This window comes from Lissotriton vulgaris, chromosome 10 (assembly GCF_964263255.1).
Source record: "Lissotriton vulgaris chromosome 10, aLisVul1.2, whole genome shotgun sequence".
Classification (NCBI taxonomy): Eukaryota; Metazoa; Chordata; class Amphibia; order Caudata; family Salamandridae; genus Lissotriton; species Lissotriton vulgaris.
In genome coordinates, this window is record NC_141698.1 from 262,360,190 (window position 1) to 262,386,230 (window position 26,041).

Consider the following 26,041-nt stretch of genomic DNA (forward strand, 5'->3'; position numbering starts at 1 on the left):
GAAGCTACATCAGAAAATGGACTGCTTTCATAACCTACTCTGTAATACTTAAATCCCACAATCCTAACATGTGCTACCACTGCACCCAGTTGACTTGAAATGATCGAATAACATCTGTTACCACGCATGCCAAAACCACACATGGCTTAACAATGCAATCTGATGGAGACATCTAGCCACAGATTCCTTAACTTAGAATATCCCCAGGCGTCAGACTGGTCCAGAAAGTTTTGCGCAGCAGCACCTCTGCGCGCCGGAGTGTAAAGAACCATACTAAAGATTTTTAAAGACAAAGTTTCTCTATCCACGAATCCTGGATTCATCCCTAAAGTGCCAGTATCATTTCATCTAAATCGAAACCAAAATTCTTTCTCCAACTTAAAAAATGTGCCTGGGGGGTGTGGCTTGCTTCTGACTAAAATGGCCGCAACCTAGAGGAGCTCCGTGGGAAGAGTAGATTACCTTAACAATCCGGCACATAATCCGCAAAATAATCCTGCCTTGAAGACAATCATATGAAAGCGGAATATGCGGTGCATCCAGCGATCTACTCTCCGGGCGTGTGCAGCCACCAGAACACCGGAGAGATCAGGTGGGGTGGCGCGGCCTGCTCACAAGGCTGAAGCCGGGGATTGACCTGCGATCTAGACCCACCGGGGGGGGCGCTCAACGGCTGGGCAGGCTAGCGCATCGATCCGAGCCAACGGCTTGAAGTGGGGGCTGTGCGGCTCTGTCGGGTGCCGACTGAAGATAGTACCGTCTCCCCCCCGGATTTAACATCGGACGGCAGTCAGCTGAGGGTCGTCCGGGCGCGTGCTCCTACCCGATCTCCAGCTCGATTGCCCTGTGGTGCCTGACTAGGGGAGCGGTTGAGCTGCCTGCTGCTGTTGTGGCCTGCGATGAATTGGCGCCCATCAGGAAGTGAGCGGGGCCCGACTCCAGGCGAGGACTGCCAGCGGGGGGAGTGAGGTGTGGGAGAGAACCAAAATCGCCTGCTTGGTAAAGAATAGGGCCCGGGATGCCCAGCAGAGACCCGGCCCTCCACTAATCCTGGGCCCCACTCGCAGGTGCTTCCCTCTTGATGTCATAGATTCTGAAAAGAGGCCGCTAAGGCGTGCAGTGCAGCCCGAGGCAGGACTGAGTCGCAATTAAATTAGCTTGCACAGAGGGGCAGCCCCCAGAGGAAACCAGCCGAGTCTGCACCCAGAGTCCGTGGCCAACCTGATTTTCTGCACAGAATTCTCCTGGACACGGTCACTGCTGCGCACATCCTGCCTATCTATAGCTCCGAAGTTGCAGACAGGGATAACTCGGCCTTGCGGAGTGCCCCCCAGAGATTTTGTGCTTCTTGGATGTGCGACCACTACCGACCCTCTGCCCCAGTACCTCGGAGTTAATTGCATGGCGCGAAAACTGACAGGCCGCGCGTGGAGGAAGATCCCGCGGCTGGCGGAGGCGACTACCGGCTGGCAGCGGTGACTACCGGCCGGCGCAAAGTTCCCCGGATAAGAATGGGGAGCAGGGGCCCACGCACGACCACCCAGGGAAAACTAGACAAGAATGTGTACGCAAGAGACTTCCCGGCGTTGCTGACCGCAAACATACGCCGGATAAGGCCCTAGAAGGAGAGGGGGCAAACAGAGTGACGCAGGATGACATTATGGCTGCAGTCGAAGGTGGGCACCATTTCTACGGATGTGTCCTTACGGGCGGACTTCCAGAGAAAGACCGCAAGGGTCACGGAGGTGGAACAAGTGGCGAAAACCCGGTCCAAGGATATAGCCACATTGCTTAAAAAATTCAGTCACCTGGAGGCGGAAAACAAAATAATGGCGGCGAAGCTGGATGAAAAGAAGGGGCGCTCTCGCCGCAATAACGTCTGACTCACGGGCATTCCCGCAAGTGAAGGGGGCCCGGCCATGGACTTCTATGTTGAGGAATTCATAAAGACTAGATTCCAACCAAGAGGGCTCTCCACCTTCTTCTCAGTAGAAAGAGCACACAGGGTGCTGGGGGTAATCCCAAGCCTGGAGCGCCTCCCAGACCCGTCCTGACCTGAATTTTTAATTTCCGCGACAGGGATGCGATACCACAGACTGCAAGAGTGGCCCCGCCGATTCTTATACAAAACTCAGTGGCATCCTTTTTCCCAGATTACACAGCTGCAGTTACCAAACGTCGCATGAGCTTCTTCGAGGTTAAGAAAGAACTTCGGCACATAGAATTGACTTACTCCATGCTATTCCGTGTGAAGTTATGAGTAGTGGCGGATGGCAGAACCTAGTTCTTTGACACGCCAGAAGAGGCCCACAACTGGCTTGAGGGGTGGCGATGAGTGGAAGGATCCAGACAGTCAGAGAGACGCCACCAACAGCGGAGGGTGGAAGAGGATCCCTAGGAACATAGACAGGAGCCGGAAGACGACAGCACACAATGATCAGAAGCTGAAGAATGACAAAGGAGACATGGCTCAAAAGGACCTCGTTGACCTTACAGAACGTATTCAAGGTCTGCCAACAACGGAGTAGTGGACACGCCGCCAGTTGGTAATCGATTAATGTGGCTGTCTTCCGCAGAAGGGGGCAGGCCCAGGTATGCGTCTAGAAGACTGTCCGTACAGCTACGGCGCGTTTCAAATACATACTGATCTTCAAGGAGGGAGTGGACTACAGCATTCCCCGGACTTCTCACCCCCGAAACGCAAGTACTGTTAATGGGATTGGGTATTGAGCGCTCTGCAATGTTGGGGTGGCGGGTAGATCTGAATCCGTTTAGCAGGAAGGCAGGGAGTGGGGTGGAGGGAATGGGTACGTTGTTATGGTTATTTTTTTTCTGGTTAGCGCGCATCACACAGGCAATCAACACCCTTCCAGACATGGGTTGGCAGTGGCAATGTTCATGTGAATCTGATCGATGGCAGTTCCCCAGTACATGGGTGGCTTCACTATCACTGATTACATGGAATGTGCATGGTCTAGGGGACAAAATTAAAAGTGGTTTTGTCTTACAGTGTCTTAAAGGATGTTCCCCAGCAGTGGTCCTACTGCAAGAGACACAACTCACCGGTGCCACCTGTAGGGCGTTGAACAGATGGGGGTTTAAAATGATAGCCAACTCGGAGTTCTCCTCAGGTTCCAGCTGGGTAGGTATCCCAAAAACAGTCGCCACTCATAATACACAAGACAAAGACGGACGCGAGCGGCCGCATTGCAGTGCTTATTGGTCAGTAGGAACGACAACCTATCAATATAGTGATAGTTTATATTCCCCCAGCTCTACATGCGGTCACACTCCCGCCCTTCAGTGACTTTCTCCTTGATCTCCCGGAAAGGGAACTACTTATTGGGGAGGACTTTCATGCCACAGTGGATAGGACCTTTGACTGGCACCCCGCGAGGGAGCAGACATTGAGGGTATCACATCTGGGGAGCTTTCTGAGTACACTGGGGCTTTCAGACATATGGAGGTACCGCCACCCCATGGCGCGCCAATTCACTTTTCATTCTGGGGTGCATAACAGTTTATCCAGAATAGACTACTTTCTTGCATCCCAGTATAGTTTAAAAAATGTGGACAAGATTGAGATTAGACCCAGGGGCACTTCCAACCACTCTCTGATACTTTTAACATACACATATTACCAAAGGGGGCGGCAGTGAATATTTCCCACATTCCCTGGATACTTGAAGGTTCCTAAGATTAGGAATGCTATGGTCACCACAACACAGCACTAGTTCCAAGAAAATGTTTTGTCAGTCCACTCTCTGACCAACCTATGGGAGCCCTTTAAGACAGTTCTAAGGGGACATGCCATTGTCTCTATTACAGGCCATAAGGAAGACCAGCAGCAGGAGCTCACTACCATAGAATTGGAGTTACAGGAGGCTGACGCCCAACACTCTCGCAATCCGACTCTGGCCACGGCTCAATGCTTGCACCTTAAACAACAATTGCATAGGGAATATCTTAGGGAAAGGACTAAACTCAGACTATTGGCTACACGACATAAGATATACAAGGCCAGCGATAAACCTGGAAAGCTACTTGCGTGGCTAGATAAAAAGGAGCGAGACAAAAAGTGGATAGCGCAGCTTCAAATAGGGGATAATTTAGTAGCGACTGACCCGCGCGCGATAGTGCATATGTTAGCACAACACTTTCAACAAGTTTACAAATCACTGACAGATATGTCCGTAGAGGAGGTGCTGACTTATATAAAAGATATTGCAATGCCTAAACTTACACCGGAGGTGGCCCTTGCACTGGAGGCGGACCTTACAACCGACCAGCTGCAGGCGGTGATTGGCTCATTACAATCTGGGAAAGCGGTAGGGCCTAATGGCAAACCCATAGAACTTCATAAAAGGATGGCGGGAATAGTGGCCCCACACCTGCTAAATATATATCGCAACAGTTTGCAAATAGGTGAGCTCCACCGGATCAGCGTCTAGCCAAAGTGGTGGCGATCCCAAAGCCGGACTGTGCCTCTTATCGCCCCATATCCTTAATTAACGCTGAGGCCAAAATTCTAGCAAAACTCCCTGTGATCAGACTGACCCCACACCTCACAACCCTGATTCACCCGGACCAGCCTGGGTCCATGCATAATAGAGACACGGCGTTGAACTTAAGGCATCTGCATGGAGTGATGGCCCACATACCTTATCTCCAAGAGCCAGCTGTTCTCCTGTCATTCGACGTTCATTTGGCATTTGATATGGTAGAGTGGCCCTTCTTGTTCGCTGTGTTGAAGCACTTGGGCTTTAGCCCTAAGTTCTGCGAATGGGTGCGTCTCTTGTATACAAAACCACTGGTGCATGTGATGGCTAATGGTCATATGTCCCACGACTTTCTATTGACCGGGGCACGCGTCAGGGCTGCCCACTGCGCCGCTTTTTTTCCCCCTAGTTTTGGAACTGCTGGCGGCATGGATCAGATGGGAGCCAATGATCCGGAGCATTAGGTGGACGGAGGAATGGGAAGACCGCATCTCGTATGCGGACGATGTCTTACTATACCTGGCCTCCACTAGACCATCCATTCTGGTACTCCTGAATATATGTGATCTTTTTGGTCGGGCATCAGGGTACAGTATAAACTGGTACAAGTCAATTCTTTTTGTGTTCCGTGGTCCACCACCGTAGCTCCCAAAGGACTGCCCGCTGCAGATCTCGGAGGATTCCTTTAAGTATCTATATCGCAGCTGACCCAGGCAAATTTCTTAAAAGGAATCTCGCGCCTCCCCTGGAGTGTCTAAAAAGGGATGCAGCTCATTGGGGGGGCATTGCCACTGACGTTGCTGGGAAGGGCAGCGCTTTTTAAAATGATGGCACGGCCTAGTTTCCTGTATGCGTTAGAAAATACCCTGTACCCAGTGCCATCGGACTACTTTAAAAAGATAGCGGCTTAGGTTTCCAGGCTGTTGAGGGGGGAGCAAACCTGCACGCACATCACAGCGAAAATTGACTAGAGGGTGGTATGATGGCGACATTGCACTCCCCGACATACAGCTATATTACTGGGCGGCCCAACTGAAGGTAGTCAACCAGTGGATATATGCCCCGCAGGCAGATCCTGCTTTCAAGGCAGAAAGGAACGGACTGGGGGTTGAGGGCATAATGTCTGCACTTTATAACAGGAAGGGTACACCAGCGGTAATCGGACCCACAGGCAGACCGTCCACCTATGGCATGAAGCACACGCTAAAGTAGGCTGGAAGGGAATAATAACTCAACTTACCCCTCTATGGGACACACAACGTTTGGGCGGCCTTCGGAATTACGAAGGATTTGCTAAATTGGACGCAATTGGTATATCCATGGTGGGTGACATGTGGCACAAGGGGGAGGTGATTACATTTGAGCATCTCCAAACACAGTATGAGTTAGCACCCTCTGAAATCTTTAGGTATATGTAGATAAAACATGCGTTGCAGATGGTCTTATTATCCAGCTCCGAGGTTCCAGAGGCCACCCCCCTGGAAGACAGACTGCTGACAGACTGCATGCAGAAGCGGGTGACTTCCCTTACCTACCGCAAATTAGTAAACAATTTACCTGACCCTTGCGTGGCACTCAGAGAAAAGTGGTCCAAGGACGTGGGTGACTTCGAGGATTCCAAATGGCAGGTAGCGCTGGCCTCCCCACGGGAGGAGGGAATACCCTCAAGACTCAAATTAGTGCAGGTCAAAATTCTACATAGAACTTATTATACGAGACACACCCTACACAAAATAGGGACAGCATCGCACCCATACTGCCTAAGACAATGTGGGGAGGAGGGTACATTCTTCCATACTGTGTGGGAGTGTCCAAGGATAATGGAGTATTGGGTGAAAGTAATGAGGACCATATCATAGACGGTGGAGGTGTTGTTAACGCCGGAACTCAGAAGATGCTGACTAAATGTGTGGGAGCTGAACGATCTTAAACGCCCGGCACAGATGTGGGCCACACTGGGGATAATAGTAGCGAAGCGCAACATCGCACAAAAATGGGGTGCGCTCTTCACAATTACCTGATTGATTGATTTTTGTTTTCACAAAGACAGGTGAAGGAATTGTTGAAGGATATTTGTAGCATTTTCCCTCTAAAGAGTAAACTTTCACAATTGTGGAAATTCATTTCAGGGTTGATAGCTGCACCTTGTTCACCTTGTGAACCAATTCATAGATTGTTTGTACAACATTTGGCCACTAAGATGGTCTTCCTAATAACCCTTCCATCAACAAATATGGGGGAATATTATCAAGAACAGTGTTAAAATTATCGCCAGTTTAGCGGCAGAAAACTGCAGCTAAAGCTGCAATGATGGGCTTGATAATATGCCCTGTAGAATTCCAATCAAAGCCTATGTTCACACCAGAACATGGACTTCTATTGGAATTCTCAAGGGCATATTATCAAGCTCACTATCCCTGCTTTAGCAGCAGTTGTCGGTTGCTAAACCAGCGATAATTTTTAACGCTGTTCTTGATAATATGCCTCCAAGTGAGTTGGAATTGCACACGTTTGTGTAAAGAACCATACTACAGATTTTTTAAAGACAAAATTTATCTATCCACGAATCCTGGATTCATCCCTAAAGTGCCAGTATCATTTCATCTAAATCGAAACCAAAATTCTTTCTCCAACTTAAAAAATGTGCCTGGGGGGTGTGGCTTGCTTCCGACTAAAATGGCCGCAACCTAGAGGAGCTCCGTGGGAAGAGTAGATTACCTTTACAATCCGACACATAATCCGCAAAATAATCCTGCCTTGAAGACAATCATATGAAAGCGGAATCTGCGGTGCATCCAGCGATCTACTCTCCGGGCGTGTGCAGCCACCAGAACACCGGAGAGATCAGGTGGGGTGGCGCGGCCTGCTCACAAGGCTGAAGCCGGGGATTGGCCTGCGATCTAGACCCACCGGGGGGGGCGCTCAACGGCTGGGCAGGCTAGCGCATCGATCCGAGCCAACGGCTTGAAGTGGGGGCTGTGCGGCTCTGTCGGGTGCCGACTGAAGATAGTACCGTCTCCCCCCCGGATTTAACATCAGACGGCAGTCAGCTGAGGGTCGTCCGGGCGCGTGCTCCTACCCGATCTCCAGCTCGATTGCCCTGTGGTGCCTGACTAGGGGAGCGGTTGAGCTGCCTGCTGCTGTTGTGGCCTGCGATGAATTGGCGCCCATCAGGAAGTGAGCGGGACCCGACTCCAGGCGAGGACTGCCAGCGGGGGGAGTGAGGTGTGGGAGAGAACCAAAATCGCCTGCTTGGTAAAGAATAGGGCCCGGGATGCCCAGCAGAGACCCGGCCCTCCACTAATCCTGGGCCCCACTCGCAGGTGCTTCCCTCTTGATGTCATAGATTCTGAAAAGAGGCCCCTGAGGCGTGCAGTGCAGCCCGAGGCAGGACTGAGTCGCAATTAAATTAGCTTGCACAGAGGGGCAGCCCCCAGAGGAAACCTGGTAGTAGTGGTGGGTAACCCAATATACCCTTGCGAGCTTGGGCAGTCAAAGTATTTTAAGGAGAAAGTTGCCTGCAAGGGATTTGTTTGGTTATTTGAATTTAACAGTGTAATGCAGTCTATATTAGTTAGACTTAGCAGCTGAATGGAACAGCAACTGTTCAACGTATTATGAATCTGTTAACCAAATTCTATAGAAACTACAACACTAGCTCTATAGGAATAGAATAACTAAGTCAGATTCTATAAAGAACTTGTGATTTCAAACAATAAATGAAGTATCGAACACAAGAATGAAGGTACAGCAACACGAAAAGGTTTGTTTATAGAAAAAATTATTATTTTTTTATATTCATACAGAAATAAATCATTGGAGGAAATCAAGGGTATATAGTTATTGACAATTGCATAAGTTTCTTGTGTAAATGGAGCTGCCGAAACAATCCATAAATACAGAAGAACACAATCCAGTCTATGACAAAATAAGCAAAGTTGACTTCTTTAAACGATGATAAATAGAAAGTCAAAGATGGGAAAGAGACTTGGATTGGATTGTCGACGTTTCGGTCTCAGTGGTGTAATCCAGAGACCATCATCAGGACAAGGAGATAATGCAAATGAGGATGACCCTTATACAGTGAATAGGACCAGGCTATTGGTGAACTCAGAACGTAGAGTTTAGAAATTAGTTGCCTTAGGGAAGCTAGAAGTCTGCCCCTTGGTTATATCCAAATGTTCGGACCAAACAAAGTTTAGAATCTTTGTGTTGAGGGAACCTGTAGAATGAGTCTCAGGATCCAAGATAGTTTGACAAGTGAATCAAACGAAGCGTCAGTTCTGTGTCCAATGGAGGGTGCCTCCATTGGACACAGAACTGACGCTTCGTTTGATTCACTTGTCAAACTATCTTGGATCCTGAGACTCATTCTACAGGTTCCCTCAACACAAAGATTCTAAACTTTGTTTGGTCCGAACATTTGGATATAACCAAGGGGCAGACTTCTAGCTTCCCTAAGGCAACTAATTTCTAAACTCTACGTTCTGAGTTCACCAATAGCCTGGTCCTATTCACTGTATAAGGGTCATCCTCATTTGCATTATCTCCTTGTCCTGATGATGGTCTCTGGATTACACCACTGAGACCGAAACGTCGACAATCCAATCCAAGTCTCTTTCCCATCTTTGACTTTCTATTTATCATCGTTTAAAGAAGTCAACTTTGCTTATTTTGTCATAGACTGGATTGTGTTCTTCTGTATTTATGGATTGTTTCATCAGCTCCATTTACACAAGAAACTTATGCAATTGTCAATAACTATATACCCTTGATTTCCTCCAATGATTTATTTCTGTATGAATATAAAAAAATAATAATTTTTTCTATAAACAAACCTTTTCGTGTTGCTGTACCTTCATTCTTGTGTTCGATACTTCATTTATTGTTTGAAATCACAAGTTCTTTATAGAATCTGACTTAGTTATTATATTCCTATAGAGCTAGTGTGGTAGTTTCTATAGAATTTGGTTAACAGATTCATAATACGTTGAACAGTTGCTGTTCCATTCAGCTGCTAAGTCTAACTAATATAGACTGCATTACACTGTTAAATTCAAATTACCAAACAAATCCCTTGCAGGCAACTTTCTCCTTAAAATACCCAGAGGAAACCAGCTGAGTCTGCACCCAGAGTCCGTGGCCAACCTGATTTGCTGCACAGAATTCTCCTGGACACGGTCACTGCTGCGCACATCCTGCCTATCTATAGCTCCGAAGTTGCAGACAGGGATAGCTCGGCCTTGCGGAGTGCCCCCCCAGAGATTTTGTGCTTCTTGGATGTGCGACCACTACCGACCCTCTGCCCCGGTACCTCGGAGTTAATTGCACGGCGCGAAAACTGACAGGCCGCGCGTGGAGGAAGATCCCGCGGCTGGCGGCGGCGACTACCGGCTGGCAGCGGTGACTACCGGCCGGCGCAAAGTTCCCCGGATAAGAAAGGGGGGCAGGGGCCCACGCACGACCACCCAGGGAAAACTAGACAAGAATGTGTACGCAAGAGACTTCCCAGCGCTGCCGACCGCAAACATACGCCGGACAAGGCCCTAGAAGGAGAGGGGGCAAACAAAGTGACGCAGGATGACATTATGGCTGCAGTCGAAGGTGGGCACCATTCCTTCGGATGTGTCCTTACGGGCGGACTTCCAGAGAAAGACCGCAAGGGTCACGGAGGTGGAACAAGTGGCGAAAACCCGGTCCAAGGATATAGCCACATTGCTTAAAAAATTCAGTCACCTGGAGGCGGAAAACAAAATAATGGCGGCGAAGCTGGATGAAAAGAAGGGGCGCTCTCGCCGCAATAACGTCTGACTCACGGGCATTCCCGCAAGTGAAGGGGGCCCGGCCATGGACTTCTATGTCGAGGAATTCATAAAGACTAGATTCCAACCAAGAGGGCTCTCCACCTTCTTCTCGGTAGAAAGAGCACACAGGGTGCCGGGGGTACTCCCAAGCCTGGAGCGCCTCCCAGACCCGTCCTGACCTGAATTTTTAATTTCCGCGACAGGGATGCGATACCACAGACTGCAAGAGTGGCCCCGCCGATTCTTATACAAAACTCAGTGGCATCCTTTTTCCCAGATTACACAGCTGCAGTTACCAAACGTCGCATGAGCTTCTTCGAGGTTAAGAAAGAACTTCGGCACATAGAATTGACTTACTCCATGCTATTCCGTGTGAAGTTATGAGTAGTGGCGGATGGCAGAACCTGGTTCTTTGACAAGCCAGAAGAGGCCCACAACTGGCTTGAGGGGTGGCGACGAGTGGAATGATCCAGACAGTCAGAGAGACGCCACCAACAGCGGAGGGTGGAAGAGGATCCCTAGGAACATAGACAGGAGCCGGAAGACGACAGCACACAATGGTCAGAAGCTGAAGAATGACAAAGGAGACATGGCTCAAAAGGACCTCGCTGACCTTACAGAACGTATTCAAGGTCTGCCAACAACGGAGTAGTGGACACGCCGCCAGTTGGTAATCGATTAGTGTGGCTGTCTTCCGCAGAAGGGGGCAGGCCCAGGTATGCGTCTAGAAGACTGTCCGTACAGCTACGGCGCATTTCAAATACATACTGATCTTCAAGGAGGGAGTGGACTACAGCATTCCCTGGACTTCTCACCCCCGAAACGCAAGTACTGTTAATGGGATTGGGTATTGAGCGCTCTGCAATGTTGGGGTGGCGGGTAGTTCTGAATCCATTTAGCAGGAAGGCAGGGAGTGGGGTGGAGGGAATGGGTACGTTGTTATGGTTATTTTTTTTCTGGTTAGCGCGCATCACACAGGCAATCAACACCCTTCCAGACATGAGTTGGCAGTGGCAATGTTCATGCGAATCTGATCGATGGCAGTTCCCCAGTACATGGGTGGCTTCACTATCACTGATCACATGGAATGTGCACGGTCTAGGGGACAAAATTAAAAGAGGTTTTGTCTTACAGTGTCTTAAAAGATGTTCCCCAGCAGTGGTCCTACTGCAAGAGACACAACTCACCGGTGCCACCTGTAGGGCGATGAACAGATGGGGGTTTAAAATGATAGCCCACTCGGAGTTCTCCTCAGGTTCCAGAGGGGTAGGTATCCCAAAAACAGTCGCCACTCATAATACACAAGACAAAGACGGACGCGAGCGGCCGCATTGCAGTGCTTATTGGTCAGTAGGAACGACAACCTATCAATATAGTGATGGTTTATATTCCCCCAGCTCTACATGCGGTCACACTCCCGGCCTTCAGTGACTTTCTCCTTGATCTCCCGGAAAGGGAACTACTTATTGGGGAGGACTTTAATGCCACAGTGGATAGGACCTTTGACTGGCACCCCGCGAGGGAGCAGACATTGAGGGTATCACATCTGGGGAGCTTTCTGAGTGCACTGGGGCTTTCAGACATATGGAGGTACCGCCACCCCATGGCGCGCCAATTCACTTTTCATTCTGGGGTGCATAACAGTTTATCCAGAATAGACTACTTTCTTACATCCCAGTATAGTTTAAAAAATGTGGACAAGATTGAGATTAGACCCAGGGGCACTTCCAACCACTCTCCGATACTTTTAACATACACATATTACCAAAGGGGGCGGCAGTGAATATTTCCCACATTCCCTGGATACTTGAAGGTTCCTAAGATTAGGAATGCTATGGTCACCACAACACAACACTAGTTCCAGGAAAATGTTTTGTCAGTCCACTCTCTGACCAACCTATGGGAGCCCTTTAAGACAGTTCTAAGGGGACATGCCATTGTCTCTATTACAGGCCATAAGCAAGACCAGCAGCAGGAGCTCACTACCATAGATTCGGAGTTACAGGAGGCTGACGCCCAACACTCTCGCAATCCGACTCTGGCCACGGCTCAATGCTTGCACCTTAAACAACAATTGCATAGGGAATATCTTAGGGAAAGGACTAAACTCAGACTATTGGCTACACGACATAAGATATACAAGACCAGCGATAAACCTGGAAAGCTACTGGCGTGGCTAGATAAAAAGTAACGAGACAAAAAGTGGATAGCGCAGCTTCAAATAGGGGATAATTTAGTAGCGACTGACCCGCGCGCGATAGTGCATATGTTAGCACAACACTTTCAACAAGTTTACAAATCACTGACAGAGATGTCCGTAGAGGAGGTGCTGACTTATATAAAAGATATTGCAATGCCTAAACTTACACCGGAGGTGGCCCTTGCACTGGAGGCGGACCTTACAACCGACGAGCTGCAGGCGGTGATTGGCTCATTACAATCTGGGAAAGCGGTAGGGCCTAATGGCAAACCCATAGAACTTCATAAAAGGATGGCGGGAATAGTGGCCCCACACCTGCTAAATATATACCGCAACAGTTTGCAAATAGGTGAGCTCCACCGGATCAGCGTCTAGCCAAAGTGGTGGCGATCCCAAAGCCGGACTGTGCCTCTTATCGCCCCATATCCTTAATTAACGCTGAGGCCAAAATTCTAGCAAAACTCCCTGCGATCAGACTGACCCCACACCTCACAACCCTGATTCACCCGGACCAGCCTGGGTCCATGCATAATAGAGACACAGCGTTGAACTTGAGGCATCTGCATGGAGTGATGGCCCACATACCGTATCTCCAAGAGCCAGCTGTTCTCCTGTCATTGGACGTTCATTTGGCATTTGATATGGTAGAGTGGCCCTTCTTGTTCGCTGTGTTGAAGCATTGGGCTTTAGCCCTAAGTTCTGCGAATGGGTGCGTCTCTTGTATACAAAACCACTGGTGCATGTGATGGCTAATGGTCATATGTCCCACGACTTTCTATTGACCGGGGCACGCGTCAGGGCTGCCCACTGTCGCCGCTTTTTTTCCCCCTAGTTTTGGAACCGCTGGCGGCATGGATCAGGTGGGAGCCAATGATCCGGAGCATTAGGTGGACGGAAGAATGGGAAGACCGCATCTCGTATGCGGACGATGTCTTACTATACCTGGCCTCCTCTAGACCATCCATTCTGGTACTCCTGAATATATGTGATCTTTTTGGTCGGGCATCAGGGTACACTATAAACTGGTACAAGTCAATTCTTTTTGTGTTCCGTGGTCCACCACCGTAGCTCCCAAAGGACTGCCCGCTGCAGATCTCGGAGGATTCCTTTAAGTATCTATATCGCAGCTGACCCAGGCAAATTTCTTAAAAGGAATCTCGCACCTCCCCTGGAGTGTCTAAAAAGGGATGCAGCTCATTGGGGGGGCATTGCCACTGACGTTGCTGGGAAGGGCAGCGCTTTTTAAAATGATGGCACGGCCTAGTTTCCTGTATGCGTTAGAAAATACCCTGTACCCAGTGCCATCTGACTACTTTAAAAAGATAGCGGCTTAGGTTTCCAGGCTGTTGAGGGGGGAGCAAACCTGCACGCACATCACAGCGAAAATTGACTAGAGGGTGGTATGATGGCGACATTGCACTCCCCGACATACAGCTATATTACTGGGCGGCCCAACTGAAGGAAGTCAACCAGTGGATATATGCCCCGCAGGCAGATCCTGCTTTCAAGGCAGAAAGGAACGGACTGGGGGTTGAGGGCATAATGTCTGCACTTTATAACAGGAAGCGTACACCAGCGGTAATCGGACCCACAGGCAGACCGTCCACCTATGGCATGAAGCACACGCTAAAGTAGGCTGGAAGGGAATAATAACTCAACTTACCCCTCTATGGGATACACAACGTTTGGGCGGACTTCGGAATTACAAAGGATTTGCTAAATGGGACGCAATTGGTATATCCATGGTGGGTGACATGTGGCACAAGGGGGAGGTGATTACATTTGAGCATATCCAAACACAGTATGAGTTAGCACCCTCTGAAATCTTTAGGTATATGTAGATAAAACATGCGTTGCAGATGGTCTTATTATCCAGCTCCGAGGTTCCAGAGGCCACCCCCTGGAAGACAGACTGCTGACAGACTGCATGCAGAAGCGGGTGACTTCCCTTACCTACCGCAAATTAGTAAACAATTTACCTGACCCTTACGTGGCACTCAGAGAAAAGTGGTCCAAGGACGTGGGTGACTTCGAGGATTCCAAATGGCAGGTAGCGCTGGCCTCCCCACCGGAGGTGGGAATACCCTCAAGGCTCAAATTAGTGCAGCTCAAAATTCTACAAAGAACTTATTGTACGAGACACACCCTACACAAAATAGGGACAGCATCGCACCCATACTGCCTAAGACGATGTGGGGAGGAGGGTACATTCTTCCATACTGTGTGGGAGTGTCCAAGGATAATGGAGTATTGGGTGAAAGTAATGAGGACCATATCATAGACGGTGGAGGTGTTGTTAACGCCGGAACTCAGAAGATGCTGACTAAATGTGTGGGAGCTGAACGATCCTAAACGCCCGGCACAGATGTGGGCCACACTGGGGATAATGGTAGCGAAGCGCAACATCGCACAAAAATGGGGTGCAGGAGAGTCGCCAACACTCACTGCATAGTGTGCGGATCTGGATACTGCCATGGTGGCCGAAAAAGTAGTGTTTATCAATCAAAGATGTCCTCATAAGTGGAGCATGGTCTGGGGGGCCTGGAATAAATTCAGGGGGTACATATGTGAGCCACCAAGGGCACAGGTGGAGGAGGAATCTGAAGATGACAATGGTGGGGCGATGTGAATTTAATGGATGGAATATTGTCCTCTGTTGCAATGTGTGTACTATCAATACGTCTATTGCCAATCAACTGCTAATGTCTGGATATAATGTTTATATGTATTATCTGATCAATTTGTGCCTTCATTATAATTACAATAAAAGTTTTTTTTTTTAAATGGGCCGAAAGAGCAACTTATTTTTGGGGAAATTAAAAGGTGTACAAAGTTTCTTCTGCAGCAAGGTCAGGCGGACAAACTTTTTGTGTCTTATGGTTCCTCAAATAGAGGTAAACCATTAAATAAACATACTTTAGCCAGATGAATTGCATTATTCATCATACTAGCTTATGCCACAATGAACAGATCAATTCAAGGTACTTTTAGATGGCCTTCAACATTCAACATTAAGTATAGCAACCATTGCTGCACTGTTTGATGGAATCTTTTTGAAAGGGATTTGCAAGGCAGCAACAGGATCAGTGTATGCTTTGGCGAAGCAATACTGCACTCATGTTCAGGCAGAAAGGAATAAGTAGATGCATCCTGTAACCTTTTTTCTTAAGATGAGCCTTGTTTCTACCTACCACAATTAAAGTCTTAATTCGAGCATATGAATCCAAGAAATATCTATTGCTGGAGAAGAAAAAAGTTACTTATGTATAGCTGTTGTTCTCCATCATTGGTATGTTTACTAGATTCACAGGTAACCATCCCTCCTCCCCTTTCATGAAGCTCTAGATGGTATAACTAAACTGCTGCAACCTTGAAAATCTGGCAGTGGTAAACCGGAGGGAGGAGTAGAACTCTTGACCCTGTCAGGCACTACCCAGAATTTGGGTCACATAACAAGATTATCTTGTCACATGTAGTTGATGACTATTTTCAATGTTTCTTCAGTTCATTTAAACACTGTCATGTTAACATTGACTATTGAGGGTTCCCAGTCTGATGACAGGTAGTAAGTCATGAAGCATGTGACTCTATGAAAGACACCAATGCAGGAGAACCACAATTACAGGTAATCAACTTTTTCTCCTGTGTCCTGCTCATGGTTTCTCATATGAAAATGGGTGCTAAGTAGCGATTGATTTTCTTTTCATGTGAGAAAAAATTTAATAATAATGGTTTTAAAAAATGAGAATTGACATTGAAATCCTACCAGGAAAATATTACCGATTATAACATAAACTTCACATCCAGGGAGCGAGTATCTATAACCAATCCCATACACTACCAAGCTCCAAATCAACACACTCCCTCCAGTAAACTGGAAAGCCTATTGGTGAAGGCCAGAGGGCTAATCATGACCACAGACCAAAAAAGAGCTAATACAAGGATGAAAACTGGGAGGGAATAAAGCTCCACCAGAGGTGGTTGTCAGGTTCCTTCATCGATGTATGGTCACATTTGATAAGGCGATGCAAGTACATTCTTGTATTTGGTGCAGTGTAGGACTTTCTACCCCATTCCCGTAGGAGTGCCCAGGTTCTCTATTATTTTGATGCTTTGCACCTACTCTTGGGCGTCACAGTTGTATTTTGTGTTACAAATTTATATACAGTATTTTATAGTGTTTTGTGTTCCAATGTGCCTTGATTCTGAGTAGAAAAGAAATGGAAGATGTTGATGATGGACAGTTTATTCTTGCTGTGAATGATTGAGGAGGCTGGTGTGGAAGTGCTGAAATGTCTCTTTTCCTCTCTTTTGTCTCATGTAGCACTTGCTCCAATGCACACCTGAACTGTTCCTTCTCCCCTTGCACCGTGGACGGGGGATTCACACCATGGACTGTCTGGAGCCCTTGCTCACTCACTTGTGGAGGTCTTGGCAACATGACCAGGTCCCGCGACTGCACCAACCCACCCCCAGCCAAAGGGGGTAAAGACTGCAGTGGCCTGAGAGTGGACATCAAGTACTGTCAGACACCAGAATGTGCTGGTAAGAGAGCTACCTTAGTCATTGTTACCATCCTCCCTGCCTGGCATCTCTGCTACTACAACCACTTCTGCTTCAGCAAAGACACCAATATTGTTCCACTAACTCACATTGTAAACCTATTCCACAAGTAAACCATCTCAGTGGACTAACTATCATTGGTGCTGCAGGTGCAGTGGCACCAGGGCCCAGAAGCTTGGGGGCCCACTGAACTCCAATTATTGCTTTCATTTACTACCCAGATATCAGTCAAGGATATTTTTCTTACTTGCACCATGGCCCATGGCACCATGGTATGCCCTTTCTACACCTATGCATAATATAGATTTAGCTTCTGAAAATGCCAACACACTTGGTCCTGAACAGCTGCACTAAATGTGGGGAAATTATTTTAGGTTAAGTTCAGTAGTTGTTGTAGTATACAGTGCAGATTGGTCCCAAAAGCCTGGAGATGTCTATGCAGGCTGACATGGACCCAGTTATTCATGTGTTACACACACCCAGTGTGTTGTCTGCAGTGCTTCAGGCAGGACCACCAATTATTTATTGCTTACTAAAGCCCTAGTATCTGGAAAAGTAATGTTCCTCAAACAGAATGGAATCAAAAGAAGAGGGCAAAAGACCCATGTCTGCTCCAACTCTCCTTAAGATCTTGATGTAAGAGTTTTTTGACAAGAAAAAGCAGAAGCAAGATAACACTGCCTCTTAAGAAAATCTACTTGAAGCTGTTGGTCAAACTGCTTCACCAGATGGATATAATTCTTTTATTTATGCTGCTGATACGCAACTCATTTCTGGTTTATTACCTCATCCAACAGCAAATATTAGGTCTGGATCAACATTTTCCGATAGTCTATTCGTCACCAGTTGATGAGTGTCAGCCAACTATCTGAAATGTATTCCAATCAAAATGGAGATACTATTGACGTTCCCAAAAATAACGATGCATTCTCTGCATTGGACCCCAATTATTACCCCCGTCTCTGAAGCAGCCAGCAAAGGTATTCAAATCTAGATCTTGAAACCCATGTCTCTAATATTACCAATTTTTTCAGTTAAACATCGTATCTTTTCTTGAAAAAAACTCAGGAGTCCAAGTGATTAATGCATTAATTCAGTCATAATTGTCAACGGAATGCTATCTTTTTGGATGCTCCTGAGAAACAGATTTCCTCTAATGCCCCTTCTGATGGCTAGAATAGTCAGCACACATGACAAGTGAACATTCCACCAAAATCTAAAATCTTGTCACCCATTGCCGTTTATGCTTTTTGTTGTCCACCTACCTCAGTTAATCATAAACCTTACATTGATTATCTTCCAGCTCAATTTCTTCCCTCTTACTGTTCTTACCCTTGCATTCTACAAGTCTCTTTTTGGTCCTCATACATTTAAATCCATTCACCTTAGCAAATAGGCAAATCACATAATCACCAGCAATCAAGATATGTCTCAATATAGAGCTAAAAAGTCTACTGCCAATCCTGCTAAGCCAGCCACCTGCAGCAGAAGACCCCTTTCCATTTGCTCCCCAGGCACCTATTTCTTACAATTCCTTCAACACTGTTGGAATTCCAGTAATATTGGTGACAAACCTTTGGATCTCCTTGCTTTTGTCCTAGGTAACCATGCAGCACTGTTGAACTTTCAGAATCTTACAAACTCAGCCCTCTTTTCTAACTAACATTTCCGAAGCAAGGTGATTCTATAAAGCCATAGCCATAATGGCTATCAGTTCTGTATCAATAGCTTGTAATGCTCCAGCAGCACTGGTTTCAAGTTTTCCAACTAAGGAAGAAAGCTTTTTGCTCTTTAAGTCATTCAGAACAACATCTAAAGAAGGAATCATAGGTCAAATACATCCCCCACTATTTGTGAAGCACTGCTATGCTTAGTTGTACCAGGAACTCCAACTGCCTGAGTATCTAAACTATCTAAACAATAGACTTTAGAAAACAATAGTGCTAAATAGCAAGGTCCAAACCCGGTACCATGTATTTTGAAATAACCATTCTTTCCACACACATAATAAACTCCAGAAATGACAGGATCCTTTCCTGCAAGTATTTGATTTGTGTAACACAGAACCTCAAATTTGTAAGCACATTTGAATCCAACCAATCAAGAATTTGCAACCTTATCTACTTTCCTAAAGAAACACCACCTCCCTTGAGGTTGGCATTCTAAGCACAGTTTAGAATGTATTAACAACTCTTTATATTTTTCTTCCTCTTTCCACACACCATTCCCTATATCTCTCCCAGTTCTCATCTTTTGTTCAATTACTGATCTTATACCCACAGGCCATCAATTAACTTCTTCTCAACAGGAGTTAATAAACATATTAAGTTGTATCTATGGACAAGGGAATTATAAAACTTAACTGCAGACCTAAAGAAATGCCAAACTGTGTTCATCTCTTTTGCATGTGTGTGGGGATTCAAATATTTGTACTTGTGCACTTCAGACAAGACCAAATCATAATTCAGGAAATAATATTAAAAGTGACCATGTTGGTACAATAAACTACGGAAAATACTTCATAAAATACTACAGGTGAAACCGAATGTGGAGATAGGTTATACCTTCCGCAACAGATGCAGTTAAATGGGTGCATACATAACAATCCTGGGCTTGCATTATGCTGATGTACTCCAACAGCAGCTTGAATAAGGCATTTGAGTTGAAATCCCCCTCAGAAACATCCTTGTGCAAAATTCTCAAATTAAAAACGATGCTGCTCTTCTAAGTGTGAAACAGTACGATTAGGCTTGGGGTGAAGCTTTATAGGTCTATTATCTGCAGGGGAACTCAAGCCTATTAATAAAGCAATCATACAAACTATATTGACAATCAGCACTGTAGCCACAATTACCCTACTTTGAGCCCGATTCACAAAGGTAAACTGAGAAGAAAGTCTAACTTTACGAATCTTCGTATTCACAAAGGGCATTTACAAGCAGTAAAGTTAGACTTTTGTCTCAGTTAAACTTAAGACCAAAACTTAAGTTTAACTGAGACAAAAGTCTAACTTTACTACTCGTAAATGCCCTGTGTAAATATCGAAAGTCTTAAAGTTAGACTTTCATCTTAGTTTAACTTTGTAAATTGGGACCTATGATTCTTTGAAAGGATCACCATAATTTCTCTACAATCAGACCTTAGGAAAAGAACAGCCAGAATCAAAATAATGATTACTGTTTATCATTTCCACTTGTGCAAAGTTGCAAAACTGAGTCGGTTTCAGACGGCTTATTCTTATGTTCAGTTGTTTTTCCCGAGTTATCTCTAACCCTACTTAATCTTCTTCTAAAGTGTTAACTCTACTCCTCCACAAGAGCCTTGGTCCTTGGGAACCTTCAGAATTCAATAAAGTTCAGTTCATAGGTACAGTCCACATAGAAATCAGATATCAAAATCAAGCAATCACTTGTCACACTAATTGGTCTTTCTTCTGAATCGAAATTGTTTCGCTCTATTTCACTGGGTTGGTTCGCTGTGGTTACTCTTGACTCGTTCGCCACAGGCTCATCACTTGCCTCAGCTTGACTCTGATGTGCGTGTTCGGTTTTAGACACCTGTTGACTTTGAGACACCTGGGTGCCTTCCTCTCCCCCTCTGCTCCTTCAGTGTGATAATAAGTTGAGTTTGCATATCAGTGGCTGTTGTCACCACCTCTTCCTCATTGTGTCTTACTTTTTGAGTGTGGAATGCATGCAGCTAGTTAGGCAGTCCACCACATTTCACAGCTGTATTGGTGACCAGGATGAACTGGAAGGGGCTACGCCAATAGGGTTCCAGGCACAATTGTTTGGTGTGCTTCTTCACTAGAACCCCGTCTCTGGGATTGAGATCATGGCACTGCTCTTGACTCAGAAGGGGTGTTGAAGCTTCAACCTGATGGGAGACAGCACCACATCATCCAGTCCTTTGAAGTAGTTGAGAATCAATTATTCGAGAATCATATCATATGAGATATTCACAAGGGAATTAGCAGCACAGCATGCAGCCTCATGGGTCTTTCATGAGGCTCTCATGCAGCTACAATTCTGATTTTCGATCTGGGGAACTTTAGAGACCCACCAACTCTAGAGGCAAAGCATCCAGTTACTTAAGAGATGTAGATGCTCACACTTTTGCTAGACAAAATTTGAGTGTGCAAATAATCTACTCAATGATTCCAGATACTTCAGTCCTATAACTGCAATGCATTCTTTTCCACACCTGCAAGGTTACATACAGCATTCTCACGACCTCATTATTGAAGTAAATTCCACAGTCTAACTTGAGAGAAACCGGGAATCCAAACTCAAGAGATCAATTCACATAGCAATAACATGGCTACAGTAAGACTGCAATTTCTCCTCCGTATATATGCTTCCACCAAGCGGGAGAAGACACAGACCACAACTAAAATATATTGCAGTCCATTGCACATGGGCATCTTGATAAAGTTTAACTGCATGCGATTGAAGGAAGCTCCAAATCGCTACATGACTAAGTGCCCAGGGTGTTCACCTTCCTACTTTCAGGTATTGGCATGTTAGATATCAGTGGCAATGATTTTCAATCATCACTCTAAAGTGTGGGTCTCACCAATTCTATTTGAACAACCTCACCATTGCATACCTTCGTATATGTGTGGGACGATGAAAGTGTCAGACCATAAGTGACAATAGATGTCTGGTAAAGTAGGCTTTCTATCCACTGAAACCCAAATCTCATTCTCCATACAAACTCTTTTAACCCTTCCCTGTTGCTTACTCTCTGGTGCCATTTCCTGCAATCTCTTAACGTCATCGCATTTAGCAATCATAGTTAACAATCTACTGAAGGCGGTATCATTTTTAGATTCATTTGAATATTCCCCACTGAAAGTAGAGCACCTAGGCTCATAATATATTTGGCAACCTTGTCAGCATATGGATCTTCGGCAGCAGCGGAATCACTTCACTCCTGTGTTATGTATTTTACAACTGCAACCATGAGAGGTCTTTTAAAGCCTCAAGCGGTCTCATCACATATTCCCATTCCTAATAGGAGATAAAGAAGATGTCATTAACCCTCTTTGTGACCACAGCTGCTAGAAGTCATGAACAACACAAAAGCCATATTGACATCATTATAAATGGTAACTTTTCATTGGTATGAATCACTGCAAACTCTAGTAAGCGCAATCAATTCTGCCACTTGGATAGATGTTACACCACACAGCCAGAAGGCTTTTGTCGCACCCTCCAAGGTGTCAGACAGTGTAAGCAGCTTTCAAATTTCCCTTATCTTCTCTAAAGCATGAGCTATCCACAAGCAATACATAATCAGATCCTGCACAGGGTTAATCTTTGATGTCAGGCCTTGGCTTATTGCACAATTCAGTTGCATTGAGACAGTCATGCTCACACTCCTCCCCATCCATTTCAGTTTCAGGCAATGGCAGCAAAGTGGCAGGATTCAAACACAAGCACCATTTGAATGTAATATTGCCTGCCACCAGTATGACTAGCTCATACATAGTGAGGTGACCTCTAGTTAACTGCTGTGTCTTTGTCTGTGTTTACAGTACTTCCACAAAATGCATAGATATTACAGTGAGAGTGTAGCCCATGATAGTACCCTCACTCTACTGTATGCTGACACAGACCGCTGCCACAGCCTTTAGGCAACCAAATAAACCTATGGCTAGTGGGTCAAGCGTGGCAGAAAAATAGACTATCGGCCTCTTCAATTGACCATGAATTTGTATGATCACTGAGAGATTGCACCCTTCTCTCTCACTAGAAAACAAATATTTCCTGTAATCGGGCATTTCTAGAGCTGGGGCCCGAGTCAGACTATCTCTCAGCTCAAGGAATACTGTTGTACGAAGGTAGCTGTTCAGACACAGCCTTGTGTCAGCCTCTGTACAGACTATGCCACTAGGGAAAAGTTGGGTATTCACTGGCAACAGTAGCCCAACATTTCCTGAAACATCCGGACAGTGCAGTTGGAGGGTTCATTTTCAAAATGGCGGCTATTCAGTCCTGCAACACCATCGTTGCTCCTTTCTCAATATGATGTCCAAGATACCGGACTTTGTTCTGATTGTGTTGCTATTTGCTTGGAGGCAGCTTATGTCCTTTTTCAGCTACATAGGTCAATAGAGCAATGGTATCTCATTTGCATGCTTCCTGTGACATACACACCACTAATAGGTTGTCAAAGTATTGAACAAGAACTGAATTACACTGCAACTTCAGGGTCTCCAGATTCTTTTTCAAGATATGGTTGAAGATCGAGAGGCTTTGAGTATACCCTTGGGGAACTCGCCACCATACCAGAAATATAATTTGGAACTGGAAGAGGAAGAGGAGCTGGCTGTCTTTGTGCAGTAGTAATGAAAAAACGCCTTGCACAAATTGACCACTGTGAACCACTCTGCTTCATAGGGTATCTCAAACAGTTTTGCGGCACGATTTGGTACCTCTAGACAATAATATTAATAATCATTGTCATGTCTTGGACTATTCCATGCTTCTGTTAAGTTTTTGCAGACCAATAATGGGGGAGCTACATGGACTCTGCAGGTTCTCTTTCAGAATTCCTTGTTGTATCTTGGACTTAATCACTGGGGCAATTCCATTCATTGTTTCTGCTGAGAGCTTGTTCTGGAGCATTCAAGGATATGTTTGACTGTTATTCACACTGAATCTACACCCTCAATGAGACAAATGTCCTTACTTCCTATTTAACAGAATCTTTCAAATCAGGGAGCAATTCATCTGCAGGCATCATGGGAAACAATCGAATGGTTGTTCCCTGCTTAGTCAATTTAAATCCACAACTCATTATGCATCTGAAGCTTTAAATCCTGTGGTGTACAATTGATTATGCAATTTAATGTGCATAATATCTCCCCACCTAATATATTGGTGGGCATTGAGTCACACACTACAAACTGATGATCCTCTTTAAATGAACCTATTTTATAGGAACCTGTGCTAACACAAGGGTTGCATCCTGTTTATTAGAAACACCTACAACTTGGGTTTGTTTTCCCAGAAGGGGCAGGTTTGGGAATGCCACTGTCCTGACAGTGGAATGGGCAGCAGTGGTGTCACTCACACATTATACCTGGTGGCTGTTCACCTCACCTTCCATGAATGGACCTCTCTGGTCTTCCTCCAAGACTGTGCCAAGTATGTAATCCTGATGCCCTCTCAGGCACCTTCATTGCAACTGGTCAGACCCTTAATTTCCAGAAACACAGAAGACTGGGAACTGCATTTGATTTACATTTTACATTTGCCAAGCAACCAGAATTTGGTTTGGATTGAGACAGCACTCCCTCTTCCATTGTCCCAATTTATTACAGTAACAACCCAGATTAGACCTTTTAAGAGTTGCTACATCTATTCCAGTATTCCGATTAATTGGAACACTCCAGCCTTTACCTTGTGGAACACTGCTTCCTTTATGCATCATCTGTCTTGTCTCTTGAAATACGACTCCTTGCATTCCACCACCAACATATGCATAGCCTGTATTTCCCATGTATAAACCATTCTGAAATCATTTATGTGCTAACTTTGTCTGGTCCAACATGAACATTCCTTAATCTTTTTTCTGTTTTATCTCCAGCACATTACTGCAATACATCACATAACAAAGTATTTCATCCAAAGGTTTACTCTGCCAGCGAGTGATATTCTGCTGACTATGGGAACTGATCTTCGGATTCAACCCAAGAACAAACCGAGTCAGAATACTGCTCAACTTTCCTTTCTCAGGGTTTTTGCATCGCTATGCTGTCTGAACACGTTCATAAGGCATTCATAATAGGCATGTGCCGACTCCTAAGCTTCCGGAGTCGTTTGTGTTGTCTTAAACCAATCAATGTCTTTCTATGGGACATTGCCCTTCAAGAAAGGTATCACTTGATCATACATCCGCATGACCTCAGGAGATGGTTCATTTGTTTGAGCTACCATTGGGGGCTCTGCATTTGACCACAGCATCGCCATTTTACATCTCACCCACAAATAACTGGGAATCACAATATTAAAAAAAATTCAAATCCTTCCACAGAACCTTTGAAATCTTCACAAACCACTCAACTTGTATGTACCACAAATCAGGATTCTCCCTAAATTTTAGAAATTGATTTGTAAATTTAGCAAGGTCACCTCGATATCCAAGACACATGCACAGGAGCCCCCTCCCGCACCTCACATAGATCAAATGCACCAACTTCAGAATTACTCTTGATTCCCATTTTCAGTGTCCCCTGAATCATCCTTCTCGTCTCGTTCCATTTCTTCTCCCTCTGAATCCATCTGTCTTTAATTTTCTCCCGATTACTCAATTTCTGCATACTGATCACGACCTAAGTCCTCATGTTAGTCAAATTATCCTACTTTACGTGCAACCTGTAATTCTTTTGCAAAGTCCGACTCTTAAACAAGTCAACATTAAATTTAGAATTGGCCCTTTGTAATGGTAATAGTTCATCGGATAACTTCTTTGCATAGGAAACAGTACTTCCTCCTCATTGTATCCCTCTGGATATCTGGCATCTAGGTTTTCTTATTAAACTCATCCGGTTCTACTTTAAGCCTACCCACATCTATCAGTCTTGGGGCTGCTTGGGCCATCAAACTATTACAAGCCCAGTAATGGTCTGGGAAGCAGTCGTCAAAAACACTGTGGGAAGGTCAGAAGATGTGGCACCTCTTTGTTTCTTGGAACCTTTACAACTATTTGTGATCTTGGGGTTGTGGGGAAGTGGTGACAACTGTGTCTCATGTTGGAGTGACTGGGGCTATCTCAACTGGGGCTATCACCACTGGTGCTCACAATTAGACGTGTCACATCTGGGGCTGTCATGATGGGGGTTGAAGGAGTTGAACTGGGTTAGTAGGTGCAGTCACATTATTTCCATCATCCGGTGGATTCCCTATTGGGGGCTAAACTGTATTACATGGAGGTGGTCAGGAAGCCAGTAACTCCTTTAGAAACTC

The 26,041-nt window shown here is 45.7% G+C and overlaps 1 protein-coding gene across 1 annotated transcript in view; it reads left to right on the forward strand.

Moving 5' to 3' along the window:
- Positions 1-26,041, forward strand: part of LOC147685082 (SCO-spondin-like) — a 1,395,910-nt gene that overhangs the window by 1,022,577 nt on the left and 347,292 nt on the right. Inside the window, exon 68 of the mRNA XM_086939757.1 lies at positions 16,828-17,048. Within this exon, the coding sequence (XP_086795883.1) occupies positions 16,828-17,048 (221 nt within the window). The remainder of the gene's footprint in view (positions 1-16,827; positions 17,049-26,041) is intronic.